Source organism: Dipteris shenzhenensis, chromosome 15 (genome assembly GCF_047967505.1).
Source record: "Dipteris shenzhenensis isolate YYH24624 ecotype China chromosome 15, Dip_SZ_1.0, whole genome shotgun sequence".
Classification (NCBI taxonomy): domain Eukaryota; kingdom Viridiplantae; phylum Streptophyta; class Polypodiopsida; order Gleicheniales; family Dipteridaceae; genus Dipteris; species Dipteris shenzhenensis.
In genome coordinates this window covers 36,765,611-36,786,187 of record NC_141610.1, presented here as the reverse complement: position 1 = coordinate 36,786,187, position 20,577 = coordinate 36,765,611, and the positions used below count along the sequence as shown (strand labels likewise).

The following is a 20,577-nucleotide window of genomic DNA, read 5'->3' as shown; positions in this document are numbered from 1 at the left end:
ATCACTATAGGATGACAATTTTGTTTAAGAGGTAAGAGAGTGCTAAATTGAGGGGAGCTAGCGACATGCATGATAGGATAGCGGCTGTTAAAGTATGGATATGTTGATTAGTAACGGTAGAATTGATTAAATGAAGGAATGAAGGGTATGGTATGTTTGAGGATAATGATGGTGGGAGATCCCAAGGTACTAAGAAGATGGCTTGGAAGGGTAGGGGAGGGCATTTCCAAGAGTAATGTGGGCAGATTCTGATGATGGGCCATTAGGCTAGGAGTTGAAATTTCTACCTAGAATACTTGACATGTAGTTCCCAGCTATTGGGAGGCGAGTTTGTAGTGAGTTTCTGTCGTTAAACTTTCTATGTTAGAGTGTTTGAAATCTTCCCCATTAATTTTGAGGCTCCTTCCTCGCCTGTCCGTGCGTGTGTTGTTCAGATCTTGTTTTTGTACATGCTACTATTAGACACATCGATCATTTGCGCCTTCTTCAACTTGCTTTGCATGTCTTGATTCTTGTGGAGTTTTGGAGGTTGAGTGGAGGAGACTGGCTGGAGACTCCTGAAATCTACTGTTTCCTAGAAAGGTGCTTAACATCGGCAAATTTTCATTTTGGAGACTTCCTAGGCAGTGCTGGGTTCTTTCGGAAACATGCTAGTTATTTTTTGACACCAGTTCTTTCTCTTGTACTTACCTTCCTTAGCTCCTTGTGGCACTTGAGTTATAGACGGTTTTTCAAGCATTAATAGAAACTTCCTTTTTCTAGAAAAAAACACATTGACAAATTTTCTTATGTTAATGGAGCGATTTCAAGATTCTACGTTTGTAGGCGAGACGAAGGGTGTGAAAGAATGCTCTCTTATAGAATGCGTTAATTGGATGGTTGCGATCGCATTTGAGCTGACCTAGACTGAGTTACAAAAGGTGAGCAAGAGACTAGCATTTCATTTTAGGGACTAACTCTTAGATAGCATTCCACTAGCTTAATTTGCGATTTCCACACTTTTCGCCATAGTTTGAGGAGGTTTCTTTAGAGTACATTCCCACGATGATCCGAATTTTTTGGCTGGAGATATGACATGAATTGATTCATTTCTCAATCCTTACTTTAAGGAACGATGATGAAAATTTGTATTTCGCGATTGGCTAGCAGCCCCCGAAATGTTTTCTTTTCCTATCTTCACGACTAACATCGCCATATTTCCCAATGTTAGCCATGAAAATAGAGTCCCGATGAAGGTGGTGAAATGTATGATTCAGCTCTATTATTCGACTCTCCCAAGAAATAGGTCGTAGAAATCTATAACGTGGGAATGCCCTCTTAACATGGGAAAAATCGAGCAGAATAAGGTTTTCGAGACATTGGAGGCAAACAACACGTCGAATTTTACCGGAAGACAGACAGGAAATTCGGACGTCAAAGAATGTGCTTGCTCTTTCCTATTTTCCAAGCTGAAACGTTTCTCATGTTCTCCATCGCGGGAATGTGCGTTTATGCGATTAGATTAGGAAAGGCGATAAATTACAAAAGCAAACTTTATTTTATACGGTTAGAAAATTTAACTTTCTCTAGGGGCGAAGGGGCGGAGGAGTGGTCGGACGAGTGGCGGCGGCGGCGGTGGGCGGGGCGATGGCGCGACTGCGTGACCACCGAAATAGAGGTGGCGTCGCCGTTGACGTGGCAACCCTTGGGAATGAGGGCCTCGTCCGTGGGCGCCATGCAGCCGAGGCGGACCGCCGCCCAACCGGCGACTTTGCGGCGGACGAGCTGGCGGCGCATGTCGACGCACTCGAGCTCCAGGTCCGCCAAGCGCCGGCGCACGCCCGCCATATCAGCGCGTAAAGCCTGGTTCTCGCGCAGCGCCGCCACCCAACTCGGCGGACCGCCCCCGCCGCCGCCGCCTCCTCCAACGCTCCTTCGCTCCACAGCTGCCCTCGATGGCCTCGCTGCTTCTTCTTCTTCGTCTCCTACACACCCGACTATGGCGGATCTCAGCTGCAGCTGCTCGAAGAATAGCACCTGCACCACTGTCCTCAGCGGTAGCCTCTCGTTCTGCGCTGCGTGCGTGCATGCCTCCAGCGATAGCTTCCGGCAGTCCATCGCTCCGCACAGCTTCTCCTTCTCCCCCTCCGTCATCCACGAATGTGCCTGCCACCCACCCGCCGCCCATCCCCCACGATACCAGCTCAGAAATCCATCTCGAAACATGCTCGCAATCGGCTGCTTCATGCCCACAATCAGCGCAAATTCAACCAGCGATGCTCGCCATCGGCAGCCAAATGCTCATGAGGCAGAACCACCCATGCTCGCAGCAATCGGCGCCGAACTGCTCACTGCAATCAGCTCAAAACTATCCAACTAGCGTTACTCGCAATCGGCAGCGAAACGCTCACAATCAGCTCAACAATCAGCCACCCACGCTGCAATCAGCTGCGATTTCAAATCCTTGCTCACAATCAACCAACCAATTCGATCCATGCTCACACTAGAACGCTGCAAACTCAATCAGCCATGCTCGCGAGTCGCAAACGGCAAGCAAAACCCATCAGCCGCTCTTGCAATCCGCATCAAAAGCAAACGAGTCATGAATTCCACCTTCAAGAACACATCGATCGCCCTGTATAGCCCGTCATCATGCACCCTCGCATAGTCCGGCACAGCCTCGACCAGGGATTGGAACTTCGCCAGCTTCAAGTTGATGTCCGGCCCAACTTCCCCGAGGTACGCGTCCAATAGCTTGGCTACCCTTGTCAACGGTGTGAGCGTCGGAGATCCTACTAGCGGTCCCTCATCGACCAACGGCGATGCTGCTACTGCTGCTGCGGCCCTGGTGGCCTTCTCAGAGAGAAGGAAGTGATCCAGAATGCGATGCACGCAATCCATGTCGTAGAGAGTCTCCAAAGAGTAAGAATAGTTCGGAATGAGAAGTTCGTCGACGTTTGCCTGATCCAATTGAGCTCCAATTCGGCACTCCAGATTCGAAATACAGGCAGGACTTGCTTTCAAGATCATGGCAGTTCGCAGCAATCCGAAGAGGAAGCGGGTGGAGACGACCCCTTCCTGCGAAGGCAACAGGCTTTCGATTGTCTCGAGCAGAAGACGCTGCTCGACCTCGGTGCTCACAGATTTCATACGAGCTCGGAACGAGCTATCATGTCTCCGGTTAAGCCCCGGGATGGATCTCTTCGCATAATACATCAGCGCCCCTGCAATGCTCTCGCTTCGCAGACCTCTTTCCTCCATCGCGCTTATCACACACTTGAACAGAGGCAAATTCAGAACTGAAATATCCTGATACCACCAATCTAGCCTGGAATTCCTTGGCCTCGCTCCCGTGCTTATCCCGTTCCAGAGCACTGTTCCATCCGGGCTTTGTAGCGACCCCTTCTCCATCATCGGCCAGCCAAACAAGCTGGGATCAGTGCAAGCCTTCATGGTGATCGAGTCCACACATTTTCTGACTATGAGCAGTTCTTCAGCTAGCGGTAACAATGCCTCACAGCTTTTCAGGACTCTCACAGAATCCTTCCAGCTTCTCACGACGATTTGGCTCAGAAAGCTCTCGGTAAGAGCGATCAAATTACCCTCCCCATATTCTTCTGTCATTTCCAGATACTCTGCGGCGCAGCGCAGTGCTGCGACATTGGCCACTCCTAGCTCCATGCGGACACCAATATAGCAAAACTTAACTACCAGGTCGAAGGTCTCAGGCCCGCCAGGTACCCCCTGTAGGCGAATATGACAGCTTTCCTCTTCGTCATGGTTGCTGGCCTCTGTCACAAGTTTTGTGAGCCTTCCGCTCCGTGACATGAGAGGAAACTGAAGCACGAACATAGACATGTTCAAGAATTAGGATAATGCGACTTCATACGAACCTAGTTAAGATTGAACCGTGAAATAATTTGAAACCTTCCCTTTTAGCAATTAGGAGGAGTGTGTATATCATCCAAACCTTGTGAAGATGGAATAACATCTCATCTACTTCGACCGTGATATCGCTGGGAAGGCCTGTCGTGCAAAACCTGGAAACAACATGTTAACTCGCAGTTTGTCTAAGTGAAGTACCAGATAAATGGCAGCGATGAGAACCTTCGAGACCTAGAAGACCTAGAATTTTCAATGTCAGAAATAAAAGTTTTAACATACCAAGCTTGTCCCCTGAGTTGCAAGCCGTCAGACTTGTCCCCAACCTTTACCAAAGCCATTCCGTCGACTCTTCAGAAACGCTAATTACTCTTTGTGCTAGTGTGAATCATCCATCCTAAGTGCTCCGTTTACATCTTCAACTTGGCAAGTTCAAGATGCGTAAAAGGGGAGCGACGACGGAAGAAGAAAGCAGCAGGGAGGACGAGAATTTCAGATGAAGGATAGACAGACGTGAATCTACAAGGAGGAATGAACTGCTTCGCTTAATGAAGTAGAGCAAGCTGCGGAGCGAGATATATCCGAGTTGGAGTACGAGCGGCCGTCCGTTCGAGCCCAAGAAGAACACTCACGAAAAAAGCAAACCAGGACGGTGCAAAGCGAAACACCAAACGGACCGGTGAAACGACCAGAAACTGCGCTCTACAATGAGAACCCGAGCAGCACCCACCCTTGCGCATGATGAGAGTCCATCGACAAAGACTGTCAAAAGGAATGGACCAACAAAAAGAGACAGGACCAGGGCACGGGGAGGTAAGGACGACCCTATTCCATGTGTGGCGGAGGATTGCGAGGAGAGGGAAGATCTGGCCAAAATGAAGTGTGGAATGATCACGGGAAGCTGATCAGAGCTGTGAAATTGTGAATGCGAAACGACGGACCCATTTGACCAAAAGGTTGAAGGAAGGCTGCAAAATCCGATCGTCTATTTCGTCGTGAATGATCATTAAATGGTAGGCGATGAATCAAATGTGCGGTTTGTGAGGAGAATGTGACGTTGGGAAGGTGGAGGAGAGGCGGTGTGAACGGATCGATGGAGATGAGAACTGCAGACGGTTCTCTCATCAGAGTAGCGGTAGATGCGTGTGGACTGTATGGATTTTGTCCGGCGTGAAGCATTGAAAGAAGCTGCAGACTGAACATCTACCAGACAAAAGCCAACCAAAAATGCCAGACGGGCAAGATAGAGGCAGCCGCTGAAGCCTGATCGATTTCCAGTACCTATTAATAACAATTGACCTCAGAGATGTGGTAGTAACGCCACACGATTCTTTGCCACGAACTTCCGGCGTTTTTCCCGAACTTGCACTGTGCACAGAACATATCATGATCGATATTGGCATCCAATTCCGAACGTAGAAATTCTGCAGTGCTAACATACAATTCACATCATAGATATTGGTATCCATTCCCGAACGTAGAAATTCTGCAGTGCTAACATGCAATTTCGAAGTGACGAATTTCTACGTTCCGAATTGGATGCCAACATGTTTAGCAGTTTGCAAGAAAAATCATCATTTCGGAACTGGGTGCCAACACGTTGATCATCATCGATTCGGAATTGGATGCCAACACGTTTAGCAGTCTCCAAAAGAAAACATCGATCATCGTCGATGCTTCTACAGGAGAATTTTTACGTTCGGAGTTGGATGCCAACATCGTGACGAATTTCTGGGTGCCAACATTGCTGATCATCGATGCGAAGACAATGAAGAATTTCTACGTCGGGAATTGGATCATTTGGAAAATTGGATGCCAACAATCGATCATCATCGATCTTGACAGTGACGAATTTCTAATTTCTTCGGCATTGGATGCCGACATCGGTCGATGCACACCCGGAAGCGATTTGTGCGGTGTTCGTTACACATTAAAAATGCACACATGAAAGCTAATTTGAAGTATTCGTTCATCTACGTTTGAATTTTGTTTCGATATTAAATGAGAAGGAAGGACACGTTTGTCACGTCTCAACCATGGCAGCTAATGCTCGTTGATCAAGTGTGAACCCTGCCGGCATTTCATCAGAAAGATCGCAACGAAGAAACTGAATGTATTGGTTGTCGAGAGATCTTGCAGAGTGGGTTACGTCGGAAGCATTGAAGGAGAAGGTGACAGAAATAACGATTGAATGAACGATTTTTGTTTTGGACTGGCGAATGGCGATCAATGAGCGATTTGGAAGATTAACAGAAAACGCTTTCTTCAACAACAGTCGGAAAGATCGTCCTTTTGACGTAATATTAAAAAGCAAAACGAACGACAGCCTGCAACGATCTATCAAAAAAGACAACAAACGCACGGCGCTTGACGGGGATGTGCTTTCAAAACACACACACACACCTGACGATCTCACGAGAAAAGAACGTGGGGTGCTGCAGGATTATTTTAACGATTCTCCGATCGTCCCTTTTCTCCTTTTACGAATCATCCGCACCTGCAATCCTACATGATCCATGAACGGGATTTTTTTTTTCCACCATACAATTCCGAATCTCTCTCCCCAATGCAATCGTTTTATCGCTGGCCACAGGAATCGTTCTGTGTCCCCTCTCATCCGTCGTCTCTTTTACAGAAACGGTCGCCGCTTCCGATTATTATCTTGACTCTATCTCTCTCTCTTGGTTGCTCTATTATCACCTGCCCCGTCCTGCCGTGTGAACCTGGATGACTGATGTTACAACAAACACATGACGCAAACATTAATGAAGACAGGATCAACGAACAAAATCTCTCTCTCTTTTTCTCTCTCTCCCATATTCCTTTGCTTGAGATCCAAATGCGATTCTTTTGGCCTCGCCTGCAGCTTCAACGTACGGAAAATGTAACAAACTATCCATCGACACAAAAAAGAATTCGTCTACTCATATAACTCTACGTTGTAGTTATATATGCCTTCGCAATCATTTCCATTATAAGGTTGTTCTTCATGTGTGAGAGCAGTTGCATTGAGAAAGCTAAATAATAAGCGTAACGTGGGTTGAATTGTTTAAACATTCCTAAATTGTGATTCATGCAAACATGTGGGTGACCAATTGGCACTCTGCAAGAGCACTATTCCAAGTCCAAGTTCATGTCGCTTCTACAAAAACCAAGTACATATGGGAGCCTAAAAGTGCCATTTTTACATTATTAAATGGCACTTTCATCCTGCCTTTTTCCACATGCACTTTTTTGGCCATTTTTTATGTATGAAATGGCACCAAACTTTGTTGAAATGGAAACATATTAGAGATCAAATGTGAATGAAAAATATAAATGTATGATATAAAACTTGTCATTTATTGTGTTTAAAATGGCCAAAAGTGACAAAAGTCGCTATTTTTCATCTTGACAGTGGCAAAAAGTTACATATGAGTTGCCATTTCTTATATTATGACTGGAAAAATGTGAAAACATGTTCTTTTTTAACTATTAAAAAAAGAAAGAAAGAAAAGGTCTTTAAACCGTCTGGCTTTTACTCGGCTTTTAAAGCGCAGATCGAGTTGGGCCTCAGGGAGTTTGTGATCATGGCCATGGTCAAATTAGATTTCAGAGACTTAGGATGGATGTTAGGAAAGAAATCTCCGATTGTTAGTCACTATCTTCTCTGCATTGGATCTCAAATGTAAGCGCAAGTGCTAGCCCTGCTCTATTAGTGTAGGCCATGGGTGTGTCCCATGTTATCGGCTAAGTTTTGTATCTGGTCTAGTTTGGCCTGACCAGCCACCTCGAAAACATGTTGTTTTTTCACGTTGTAGATGGCATAAAAGTGTCATTTATGATATCTTGAGTGGCAAAAAAGTCATAAAGGTTGGCTTTTCTTATGTTGTAAATGCCATAAAGTGACTTGAAAATTATCATCTATGAGATTGTAAATGGCAAAAAAGTGACATTAAAGTTCTCATTTACTAGATTTGATACTGAAAAAAAAGTGACATTAAAGTAGGATATAAATGAGGTTCTAAACACTACATTAAAGTTGTCCTTTTACACATTCTAAATAGAAAAAAACAAAGTGACAAACATTTTTAAAAAAAATAAAATAAAAAATAAAGGGCCGTCTTCATATTAAAAGGGGGTGGGTCAAACCCTCAAAAAACAAGAAGACCTAAGTACAAAATTATGGATGCAGAAGGGAAGCTGATCTATGGGTAAGACACCCTCGGCCTACGCTTAGAGCAACTTAAACCTATCAGCCACTGTAACTAAGTAGTGATTGATAACATGATCCCTAGATTCTAACAACATGGCGAAATCTATAAGGTAGGCTTTGCCTTTGGAGGCAATCAGTCCCTCCGTCAAAGGGACCCTCTCACATCCATTAAAAGATATCAGATTGCGAGATTCCCAGACAGCTAGGAGGATAGTTGCTCTCACGTATTGCCATGCCCCGGCGAGCATAGAAGGGAGGCCTCTCACTTCTCCAAGAAGAGCCAAGTACCACTTCTTCATGAAATTGAATTGGGTAATGAAACCCGACGCCCTCTCCACTTTACTCTCCAACTACACGGGAGATTACACAACTCCACATCAAATGTCTCAAAGATTCCAACGCCACCCCACACAGCGAGGAAACCGGGGATACCTCGATGAAGCGAGAAATCCTTGCTCTCACCGGCAGCCAGTGTTGAAGAATCTTCCAAAGGAGGAAGGCTGCTTTGCCCGAAAGCTTAGCTTTCCAAATCCCTTGCAGAACTATCGTCCACCAAGCTCGTGTCCCTCCCCTAACCATCCATTTCTTGTTCAGGTCTACTAGCTACACATAATCTCACTGATCAACACAGTGTATGCAGCCTTAACCGTGAGCTTATTGAGACCGGTTCTCCCTAGCTTCCGTTGCCTAACCTTCCTACACTTTGATACCACAAAGTTTGTTGGCCAATGTGCAAGGATCCTTTCCAACATAGCTCAGATTAGGTCCATTTCCCCTTGATCTAGCCCTCAGATTGTCCAAACTATGCCAGTCAGCTTCCTTTGCATTCCATAGACCTTCCCATTTGCGAATCCCTTTCCTGAATGCACTCCTTGCTCTCACTATGTCATGTAAAGCAAATGGTTCCTTGTGGAATGCCAGACTCTACCATAGGCCTTCTTTCAAAGTGGAGTCACCTCTTAAACCATTTAGGCCCCTTCAGGATAGCCTCCCTACACAGGTCTTCCAAGCTGCCACCAATCCTACTGTTATGTCAGAGCTCGAGATTTTTAGAGGAAAGCCTGAGAAAAGTAGGTCATACGATGACAACCCCCTCTATGACCCCGCCCCTCTGCTTCTCCCTTGCTCTATGAAGAACTTCATTACCCCCACCCAAGGGTTCTTGGAATAGAACATGCCAGGAAGCCATTTGCTCAGCAGAGCAATGTTCCGGACTCTAATATACAACAGGCCAATCCCCCCCAAAAGCTTGGGGGATTTCAATGGCTCCCACGGGATCATGTGCAATCATCTCTTGCCTCCATCTTTTGCCCAAAGGAACGATCGAAAGAGTCTTTCAACCTCCTCCCAGTGCGACTTAGCGAACCCCCAGATGGAGGAGACATACGCTGAAGTGGCCACCAGAATGTGCTGTATTACCAAAGCTCTCCCGTTCCACCCCAAGTTAATTCCACTCTAGCTTTTTAATTTAGTCTTAATCTTCTACTTAAACCAGTCAAATCTCATCCTGTTTGTGACCCCGATGCCTTGTGGTGCACCCGGATACCTTATGATCTCCCCCCTCTGCAGCACTATCTGCATTCGACTATCATCAACCATTGAGGAGGGGAAGCCATGTTGGTATGCAAGACAAAGGTCGTGCTCTAGCTACACTGAGATCTTGAGGCTCTGTAGAAAAGAGAGAACACATTCATTAGATTCTCCATGCTCTCTTTATCCTAGATGGAGAATGAGACACCGTCATCCGCAAAAAGCTTCAGATTGAACTGCTCCCCATTTGGTAAAGTGATGCCCTTGAAGGCTCCTACAGCCACACCTTGCTTTACTATAAGCATTAGAGGAATAGAGCCAATCGTGAAAAGTAAAGGTGCTATGGGGCAGCCCTAGCGAATTTATCTCTTCAAATCGAATGCTCCTACCACCCCCCCATTCAAGCAAAGAATAGCTGATGCCTGCCCAAATAGAGTAGAAACCACTCGGATAAACCCATCTCCAAACCCTAACTTATTAAGTACTGCTATCAGATAATCCCAGCGGATTCGGTCGTATGCTTTGTGAAAGTCCACCCCCATCAAGAGGACATTCTGCTTCGAGCATAGCGCATAGTTGAGAGCAGTAGAGATATTGAATATGTTATTGAAAATGTCCTGCCCTTTGACAAACCCACACTGCTCACTATCCACTCTCTCAGAGCACAGATCACTAATTTGCAATGAAAGGGCCTTGGCAATTAGTTTGTCTGAAGTATTAAGATAGAAATCAGCCTCCAGTCCCCCACCTTAACTCTGCATGGCCTTTTCGAAAAGAACTTCAGCAGCTCGACGTTCACGCCTGCTGAAAGGGAACCTTTAGCAACAGACTCATTGGCCATATTGGTTAAATCATCCCCAATGACACTCCAAAACCTTCAGAAGAACTCTGCAGTTAGTCCGTTAGGACTGGGGGACCTATCGTCTTCAAGGGAAAGCAAAGCCTCCTCCATTTCCTTGCAAATAAACGGTCTTCTAAGTAAACTTCTATTGTACTCAGAGAGCTTGGCATCTATTCCAGCTAAGAGGTTTTGTAAACTGCCTCTCCAATCCTTGTCTTGGCACCCCCTTCTCCTACTAAAGCACTTAATTCGTTTAGAAACACATTCCCCACATGCCAGTATCCTTGGATCAAGTTCCCATCAGCATCCATGTCACGATCAATATACTCTCTGTCATGCTTCTTCTTGAGACATTGGAAAAACACTTGCGAAGGACAATCACCCACCCGTAACCACAATCATCTCGATTTAACTTTGGCCAGCTCAACTTTCTCCAGTTCAAACTTCTATAGGGCCGTATCCACCTCAACCAATAAAGTTGTGACTATCAGATCTTGTGGGGCAATCTCGACTACTACCAACACCGAGCTCTTGATTTGACCCAACGCCATCACAGCCGCCTTCTTGCCATTCTATATTCGCGGTCCACCAGCTTCTTAAGTCTAGCGTGAACTACTCTAATTGTCACGTCCTATTTAAGGCAAGAATCTGCTATGTCTGCTCCTGTCGTCCTCCATATCTCCGTAATTTCTTCACAAACACTCTTAGAACTTAGCATCCACCTACTACATTTGAAAGGGACATCTGTGGATCTTCTACAAACTGTTGATAAACCAAAGCTCTAGAGTAATGGGCAATGATCCGAAATGCTTGAAGATATTATTCAATCTCCTTTGAGAGGGCCTCTCATCCGCCAACCACCATCCAATAGGTAAATTTGATCTAATCTTGCCACATGAAAATCATTCCCGTGCCAATGATTAGACCATGTAAAGTCCCTCATTTCCTTGTGTAATCATGTTACACAATGATAAAGAACTTCTATCCATCAATGAGATATATTAGTTGCCTGTGAAAGATTCATCAAATATATTCAGCATATTGCTTGTATTACACATGGCGTTTAAAAAATAAAACTATACAAATCTTAGAAACCATAACATTCCACTTAATAAAAGATATTGTTCATAGGTTAATTGCAAAATAAAAAATAAGCTTATAAATATCAAAATTAAATCACAAAATCCCAAAGCGGTTATATGGGGAGTTTCCATGCAACATTCAATCCTATGGCTTTATCCAATGTAATAATATCATCACTAGATTTTAATATATAAGCATCTCTAATGATTGCATCATCAACTCTTATTGCTATATTAGCAGGTTCTATTGATACAGTATGAACTTTGAATGTAGGATCTAGAATAATCATTGCTCATAGTCCTATTGTCTTTTGACTTTTTATGTACACCTTCCTCTTTGTACCATTTAAAAACTAATGCCCTAAAAAATGTGTTCAAGATAAAGAGATCATTAGTGGAATAATTTGAAAGCATTATGAAGATAGTGGGAGAGAGGGAAGGAGTCTCACTTGCGGCTTTCTCACATACACAATGGGGGAATACACACACAGGTGGAGGCTGAAAACAGTTTTCCTCTTCTTAGTTGTGAAAGCCAAAAGAACTCTAGTACAAAGAAATAGAACCCTACATGTGGGTCTCAAACCAAACTCAAGTAACTAAGGTGGCATGCTAACTGAGCCACGAACTAGAGTAGATAAGGATAGCTGTCATCCAGCTATTATTCATGGGTGGTGTACCAACCGCATCTGCAGCTAACAAGTTGGTGACATAAATACACAACGGTCACCCTGGCATATCACGAGTGGAGCTCGATATCTCAACACTCCCCCTCGAGCTCAATCCCAATTCTTGCACACCAAGTAGGTCTCTGAACTTGCGCAGCTTCTCTGTGCCCAATGTCTTCGTGAATATGTCAGCTACTTGATCCTCTGTGCTGACATAAACTAGATCAATAAGACCTAGTAAAACCTTCTCCCACACATAGTGATAATGCACCTCAATGTGCTTTGTTCTAATAGACTGGGTTATTTGCCAAGTGTATACTACTCATGTTGTCACAATAAATGACAACTGGCCCATCTGTAGACTGATGCACATCATAAAGTAGCTTATGCAACCAAGCTACCTCACATGCAGCCATTGCTGCACCCCTGTACTTAGCCTCTGTGCTTGACAAGGCAACTGTAGGCTGTTTCTTGCTCCTCCAAGTGACTGCAGCACTCCCAAAAGAGAACACATATCCACTGGTAGATCGTCTATCAGAAGTACTACTAGCCCAATTAGCATCAGTGTATCCATGCAACTGTATCTGAACCCCAGCCTCATAAAATAGTCCATACTGCAATGTGGACTTCACATACCTGAGTATGCATGTAGCCGCATCCAAATGCGGTTTCCTTGGAGCCTGCATAAACTAACTTACCAATCCAACAGCATAGCTTAAATCTGGCCTGGTAATAGTCATATAAATCAAACTTCCTACTATGCATCTGTACATAGTAGGGTCTTCCAGAAGCTCACCTGCATCTGTGCTCAGCTTCACATTCTACTCCAAAGGAACTGAAATAGGCTTACAGCCTGTCATCCCATATTTGGACATCATGTCCAATCCATACTGCCTCTGTAAGAGCTGTATCCCACTTGGTGATCTAATCACCTCAATGCCCAAGAAATAATGCAGCTCTCCCAAATCCTTCATCTCAAACTTCTGCTTCAATAGCATTTTCACATGAAGGATATCTTCATCACTATCACCTGTGATGATCAAATCATCAAGATAAATGACAAGTAGCATAATACCTTTCTCTGTTTTCTCACATAGAGTGAGAAATCTGCCTTGGAAATCTGAAAGCCAATAGTGACAAGATACTGTCCTATCTTGTCAGACCATGCTCTAGGTGCTTGCTTCAAGCCATACAAGGCTTTCTTCAACCTGCAAACAAAAATCCTTTGATCATCATCAAAAAATGGAAATTGATTGGGAACAGTAGGAACAGGCGAAGATGGAAAAACAATAGAACGAATAGGAGCCAGATCATCTAGAGGTTTAGCAACAATGTCAGGATCAGGAAAAGAAGGGGCGATAGTAGAATGATTAAGATAGTCTTCTGTGGCCCAGCCATCACACCCCCTCAGCACCTGTGGTTACCAATTGGTCACTCCCCCTGTCGCCCGTCCCTAGGTCATTGGTCTTCTTGTATTTCAATTCATTTAAATCACCAATTCCATCAAACTTTCTTTGTAGGTCACTAGTCTTCTTGTATGTCGATTCTTTTTTCTTTGTAGTTCATTTGTCTTCTTGTATTCAATTCATTTAAATCACCAATTCCATTGATATTTCTTTGTAGAATGCTAGAGGTGAGTTTTATAGGCCTTCAATTGTATGGTTAACATATAAAATTTTCTTCTTTACATGGGAGACAAAGTAGTTTGCTCATTTTTTATTTTGTTGTAAGAGATTACATTTGCTTCATTTGATGATTAGTTGTAATCATTTCTCATCTGATTATACTTTCCTTGTGCAAGCAATCTATCGCACTGTTGTGGGCTAAACTTGCCCAAAGTAGAAATATGCATAAGCAATGCAAAGACAACAAAACAATGCATTTTGCCTTCTCAAGAAAAGTTGAATATTTGACAAATTCGCCCAATAGTTTATTGACCTTTCGGATTGATTGTGCTTCACATATTGCCATAAAGATCTCATAGAACTTCAGCTCCAATAGATCAACATAATACTTTCTTTGATGACCATGTTACTTACAATGCTTGCGTAAATATAGATAACAATCTTTTTCTTTATGCTCAACATTTTCAGATAACAAACAATGCATCCTCCGACACTTGTTTTGCTTTGACTTTGCCCATCAGTAAATGAGAAGAGTAGAGATGATTGTACCTTTGATGGTGCTTTAGACTGCTCAGACTTTAGGATATTGCTTCAAATTGGTCGGACTTTACAATTTGACATTCGAAATTGTGTCAAACTATCTTCCAACAACTGTAGACAAGTTGGACCCCAAGTGGACAAGCAAATCTCTTCCATTTCCAAATTTGAAAACATGTATTGAAAGCTACTACAATATAGAATTATGTTTTCAAGAGAGAATTAATGGTCAGACTTCTATCAAATTGTAGCAGGTCGAACCGTAGGACTGTTTCCTATCAGAGCAAGTTGGACTGCATGGTCGATCGAGATGATTGGATTCACTACAAGGCATAGGCCATTTTTTGATGAAAATACCGATGCTTTTTACATTAAATTTTTTTTTTCACAGGTGCAAACATCGCTATAAAAGTCGTTAAAAGCATCAGAAAAAACCTGTCGCTATAAAGCATTGCTATATAGCGACGATCATAAATGTCGCTATATAGCGACACTGTTAATCGTCGCTATATAGCGACATTGGTAAACGTCGCTATATAGCGACAATTAACAGAACTTAAAAAAAAGGATTGGTGGGGCTAAATAGGGCTTGCTATGGCCCTATTTAGCCCCACTAATCCTTTTTTTTTTTGGTAATTACAAAACAAAGTTTTTTTATAACAAAATTTCCCTTGCAAAAAGGGTGATACAAAATCGCTCAAATGAAATGATCGAGCAACAAAAGCATATACATGTCGAAATTATACAACATTGTTTGTTACAAAATTACCCTTTTGAAAGGGCGATACAAAATTGCTCAAATAAGTGGATATACAAAATGACATACAGGGCGAAGAAAATGCAAACTACTACTACTACTGCTGCTGCTGCTGCTGCTACTACTGCTGCTACTGCTACTACTCATCTGATTTTGAATCATCCTCGTCTTGTTGGCTTGTTCCTTGGTTCTCGTGAGCTGCGCCTTCTCCTTGATCCTCATCATGTGCGTCTGATCCCTGGCCTTGGTGATCGCTCGCCTCTGATGATGGGATGCTTGAGCTTTGACCCTAAGAGTGAACCATATAAATCAAAAATTAGATTGGAACTTAAAGAATAAAACAATTTAAAAAGTCAGATTACTAGGAGTAGACTTATACTATGCAAGCAGCCACCTCAACCCAATCGACCGTCGCTCCCATTGCCTCTTGCTCAATAAACCACGGCTTTGTTCCTATCCAAAATGCACGTCACGTCTTTGTTAAAGTAGAAGATGACCCATCGCAACTTGCTGTGGATCCAATTTATGAGAGTTAGAGTTAGCTAAAGTGCATGTAATAAGTAGTAAAACAAATAGAACAATACATTAAATGAGAAGAAGTAGACTTACCATAGTTGCCTCGAACGCCAACCGTCCGCCTGCACCAAAGTGCGAAGTACCTACGATGTCCAGCCGTCTCTTCGCAACCCTCCTCTGACCCTCGAACAATTTGGGATTGTCCCTATTCTACTTCTTGAAGAACTTCCAATCAGCTTTGTCTGCCCAGCTCGGTTTAGCCAACCCCTTTGTGATGGAAGTATGCAAGGTTGATCTACGATGCTTCAAGACCAAACCCATGCGCTCTCGTATATAATCCTCATTAAACTCCCAATTTGGTGGGTTAGGGTATTTTTGTTTTAATTCATTGATGACCGCCTGCTTCTTTTAGTCATCTTGATACCACCAATCGGTAGCAATGCCGCTCTTGAAGTGATGGCTCATCAACTGCCTCATGGTGGCCATCACTACTTTGCTCTTTCTATCTTCTATTATCTCTCCGGCAGTTGTGATTTGATAGGAGAGATTCCCTGATGAGTGAGGAGGACTGATGGTAGTAGACTCAGAAGGAGTGGAAGCTGTGCGAGCACTTCCGGAGCGAGGAGTAGCAGTGGGAGTAGGACAGGGCAAGGGACTTGACTGATAGTGTGTCTCCAAACCAAGTGGAGACCTGTAGGAACATGAGTGTGCTAACTCGTATACATCTCCTGAGTCAGCACAACGTAAGCTGCCCTTCCTACTCTTCCTTCCCTTATGAGAGGCATGCACAAGTGATGACCCCTCGGTCGAAGAGGCACGAGGGGAGGGCTGGGCAGTACATCCAACCATTGGTGTAGGGGAGGGAATTGCTGAGGTCCTCTGAGATAGCAGAGAGAAGAATCTCGCTGCCTCCTCATCACTCATCTATGCTACAAACTCGTCAGGACTCTCGACAAAACCATGCACAGTTAGCAAAGGAGTTCCGCGAGGGGTAGTCGCAGTGGTACGTGGAAGAGGAGTCGGATCAGGGGTAGTCGTAGTGCTAGGTTCGAGAGGAGTTAGAGTAGGGGTAGTCCTCCGGGTAGTCACCTGAGATGAATCAAAGTCCTCTGGAGCATATAGATCATGAGCTCTCCTTCTGCGAGGTTGTCTGTACTCGTTGGATGAGTGACGTGATCCCATGTCTAACATAGACACAAACATGAAAACAAAAAACAAAAAAACAAACATAAGCATGGGCATAGGCATAGGCATAGGCAAAGAGGGAGAGAAGAGGAAGAAGAGGAAGAGGAAGAGGAAGAAGAGGAAGAGGAATCTGAAGAAGAGGGAGAGAAGAGGGAAAAGAGAATGTGGAGGAGAAGAGGAAGAAGAGGGAAAGGAAAGAGGGAAAGAAGAGGAAGAAGAGGGAAGAGGAAGTGGATGAGAAGAGGAAGAAGAGGGAAAGGAAAGAGGGAAAGAAGAGGAAGAAGAGGGAGAGAAGAGGAAGAAGAGAGAAAGAAGAGAGAATAAGAGAAGGGGGAAACAGAAGGGAAAGGAAAGAGGGAAAGGAAGAGGAAGAAGAGGGAGAGAAGGAGGAAGAAGAGGAAGAGGAATCTGAAGAAGAGGGAGAGAAGAGGGAAAAGAGAAAGTGGAGGAGAAGAGGAAGGAGAGGGAAAGGAAAGAGGGAAAGAAGAGGAAGAAGAGGGAAAAGAGGAAGTGGACGAGAAGAGGAAGAAGAGGAAAAGGAAAGTCTTCCCTTCTCCTGTAGAGTGTTAAATAAACTCAGCATGATGACCATTTATATAAATGGATGCTCAAATATGTCTCAGTGTGTGTATATGTATGTGTGAGAGTAGCTAGTCCTTGCTATGCATGCCTCAGTTTATAGTTTTCAACTTGTGAGTGGCTGTCATTAGATTGATATTACATGAGATGTGTAACATTTTTTGATGGGGTGGGTCCCACAAGACCCTAACTTTATAGCTCAAGCAAAAGTTTTGACTAACTCTATGGTTGGATGGCGATTCAAACATAAGATGTTCTAGGGTCTTCTTGTGTGAATATTCTTAATATACGTGGTTACTTAATTTGGCTGGAACATATACTAAAGATATGTGCCTGCGTGTCTGCGCGCATGTACACGTATGAAAGGGTGTGCATGCATTCTTATATATGTATGCATGTGCTGTACCATCAGTTTGATCTCAACCTTCAGAGACAGCTCAAGTTTTGAAGTTCTCTCTCAGTTTCAGGGCTTTGTGACCACATGCTTTGTATGGATGATATCTATCTTGCCAATTTTAACCTTTTGCTTCCTTTGTTATATCATCTAGTTTCTGCTTGTTTTTTTGTGTTTCTACATGATCCACCATAATCTGGATTTTAAGCAAGGTTGCTAGATTAACAAGAGATTCATTTTGATTAAACATGATTTGTTTGATCTACATTGGTGTGGCAGATCAGAATTTGGGACGTAGAGACTGGTTCTTGTGTAGCCATTGCTGAAGGTCATATGGCAGCCGTAGGAGCCCTTGCATTTTCCAAAAAAACCAAAAAATTCCTGGTCAGTGGAAGCAGGTATATGCAATTAATTTCTCTAACAGCATAAGAACTGTATATTTCATTCTTTCATTCCAAACTTTTACTTTTGGTACTTGAATTCAGATTCTCTTTGTTCCAGTGACCACACAATTAAAGTCTGGAATCTTGAAGGATTCCAACAAGCTTCTGTAACTGAGGGGCCTAAGAAGGTTTCTTCTCAGTCAACGGTTGCTGCTCATGACAAAGACATCAACTCCATAGCTGTGGCACCAAATGATAGTCTCGCTTGTAGTGGCTCCCAGGTACACATGCCTGTTTCGACTAGCTTCAGCTTTTACTGTTCTTAATATTCATTATCTTTGTGGGTTAAATGTTGTTAAATGGGCCAAATTACAGGACCGAACTGCTCGTGTTTGGAAACTTCCTGAGCTAGTCCCACTTGTGACACTACGTGGCCACAAAAGGGGCATCTGGTGTGTTCAATTTTCTCCTGTTGATCAATGCATCATGACAGCTTCGGGTGACAAAACAATTCGTTTATGGGCTCTTCCTGATGGGTCTTGTCTTAAGACATTTGAAGGCCACACCTCTAGTGTTCTGAGGGCATCATTTCTATCTCGGGGAACCCAGATTATCTCTTCAGGTCAGCAGGACTTCTTGGAAGATGGAAATTTCGGCAATCTACCAAATTCATTAATAATCTTATTATGAATGTTTGCAGGGGCTGATGGTCTGTTAAAACTGTGGACCATAAAGACAAATGATTGTGTGAACACATTTGATCGTCATGAAGACAAGGTATCATCTTCACTTCCGGATCTTCACTTCCGGTTTTCTAATTTCGGAAAACTAAGAGGCTCAGCTGCAACATATGCTTCTGTCAGGCCATGCAAGGGAAGCAAATGAAAGGGCTGCTAAATATTTTAACCTTTATCAGATTCAAATTCCCAAAAAGGTTAATTGGTGCCTTGGGAGTTATTTTTACTTGTAGATTCCGTTTGAATGAGAGTGCACTCTATGTTGTCTACATAAGTCTGCTGCTGCATGAGGACATTAAAGCTCATCCTATACCTCATGAGCACAGCCAAGGTCTATTCCTTGTGCGCTCTATACATTCAGGGCATCGATGCCAGTTGCTTTGTTAATAGCATACATGGATATGAAGCGCATGGGAGGTGATAATAACTAATTTGTTCTACACCTTCGTATCTCTGCCGATCTTTGGCTGTTTTGCCTTGAGCCCCTCTCCTCCCCACTTTTTGCTCTGCTAGTCGCCTCTGCTCTGCTCACCAGCCTCCCCCCTCCTTTTGTCCTTGCTGCTCTGGTGCTGGCTGCAGGCCCCTCAACTCGCGGCTTCATGGTGCTACCTTTACCCTGTTAGATTGTGTGGCAAATTTCTGGCAGTTAGAGCTTGTCTAGAGTAGATGAGCATACGGCTTGCTGTGAATCCTATTGAACAGAACGATGGCAGTCACTGCCATCCGATTAGCTTAGTAGATCGGGCCATCTGTCGGGCCTTGTGTAGTCAGTCAACCAGTGGTAATTGTTTCTATCTCGGACATTCATGTATTTCTTGGGTGAGTAAGAAACAATCAACGGTTGCTACCTCATATTGTGAAGCTGAGTACAGGGAAGCTGTCACAAGCACAGTGAATGTGTTTTGTTGAGACATTTGTTGGTAGATCTACATGGCTCATTGAAGGAGCCTACTCCGATTCTACAGTTGGAGTGCCATTGCCGTGGCACGGAATCGTGTTTTCATGCACGTACGAAATGCATAGAGATGCATTATCATATGTCAGGGAGTTACCTCATTCAAAGTTGGAGGCTTTCTGCAAGCTTTAAACTTATAGTTTTCCCTTTATAAGGTTTTTCCCCCTAACCTTAGCTAGAACTTGAGTTTGTGGTTGAGCTAGTCACCACATATATGTTGACCATCCATCCTAGGGTTTTGTCCACCCTAGTGTTCTCTTTTTGTTGTTACTGCAATCTCGTTTCAGCTTCCTTCATCTTCTTGAACTCTTACTCCATTCCCAACAGATAGAGAGGCACTCTCACGTGGTGAGAGACTCTTGGCTTTTGAGGGATTCTTAGAGGTGAGAGTGCATGTTATTTGGGTGCTTGGTTATCTACATGTTGTCACTCATAGTATCATTTTAAACATGATAAGGCTCAAGGCCCGTGGTCGAACATAAGTTTCCAGAAAGGACGAGGAAGAAGAGGGAGAGAAGGAGGAAGAAGAGGAAGAGGAATCTGAAGAAGAGGGAGAGGAGGGAAATGAGAAAGTGGAGGAGAAGAGGAAGAAGAGGGAAAGGAAAGAGGGAAAGAAGAGGAAGAAGAGGGAAAAGAGGAAGTGGGCGAGAAGAGGAAGAAGAGGGAAAAGAAAGAGGGAAAGAAGAGAAAGAAGAGAGAATAAGAGAAGGGGGAAAGAGAGAATAAGAGAAGGGG

General features: G+C 43.8%; 2 protein-coding genes across 3 annotated transcripts; one reads left to right on the top strand and one right to left on the bottom strand.

The window, feature by feature from the left end:
• Window positions 1-1,399: 1,399 nt before the first annotated feature.
• On the bottom strand, window positions 1,400-5,049 carry LOC147893751 (BTB/POZ domain-containing protein At1g30440-like). Of its 2 annotated transcripts, none has more exons than XM_087385875.1 (4): window positions 4,144-5,049; window positions 3,950-4,019; window positions 2,593-3,816; window positions 1,400-2,145 (listed from the first exon to the last, which is right to left on the bottom strand). In XM_087385875.1, exons 1-4 carry the CDS (start codon window positions 4,200-4,202, stop codon window positions 1,534-1,536), a joined length of 1,965 nt encoding a protein of 654 aa, XP_087242001.1. In that variant the 5' UTR covers window positions 4,203-5,049; the 3' UTR covers window positions 1,400-1,533. The 2 variants fall into 2 exon arrangements, with proteins under 2 accessions (XP_087242001.1, XP_087242002.1); XM_087385876.1 differs by lacking the exon at window positions 1,400-2,145 and adding an exon at window positions 2,185-2,330 and having other exon boundaries at window positions 4,144-5,048.
• A 1,031-nt stretch (window positions 5,050-6,080) lies between these two features.
• On the top strand, window positions 6,081-19,035 carry LOC147893750 (uncharacterized). The gene is made up of 5 exons (XM_087386352.1): window positions 6,081-6,158; window positions 18,047-18,165; window positions 18,269-18,431; window positions 18,526-18,772; window positions 18,851-19,035. The coding sequence occupies exons 1-5, from the start codon at window positions 6,081-6,083 to the stop codon at window positions 19,033-19,035; spliced, it is 792 nt and encodes a 263-aa protein (XP_087242478.1).
• Window positions 19,036-20,577: the final 1,542 nt, after the last annotated feature.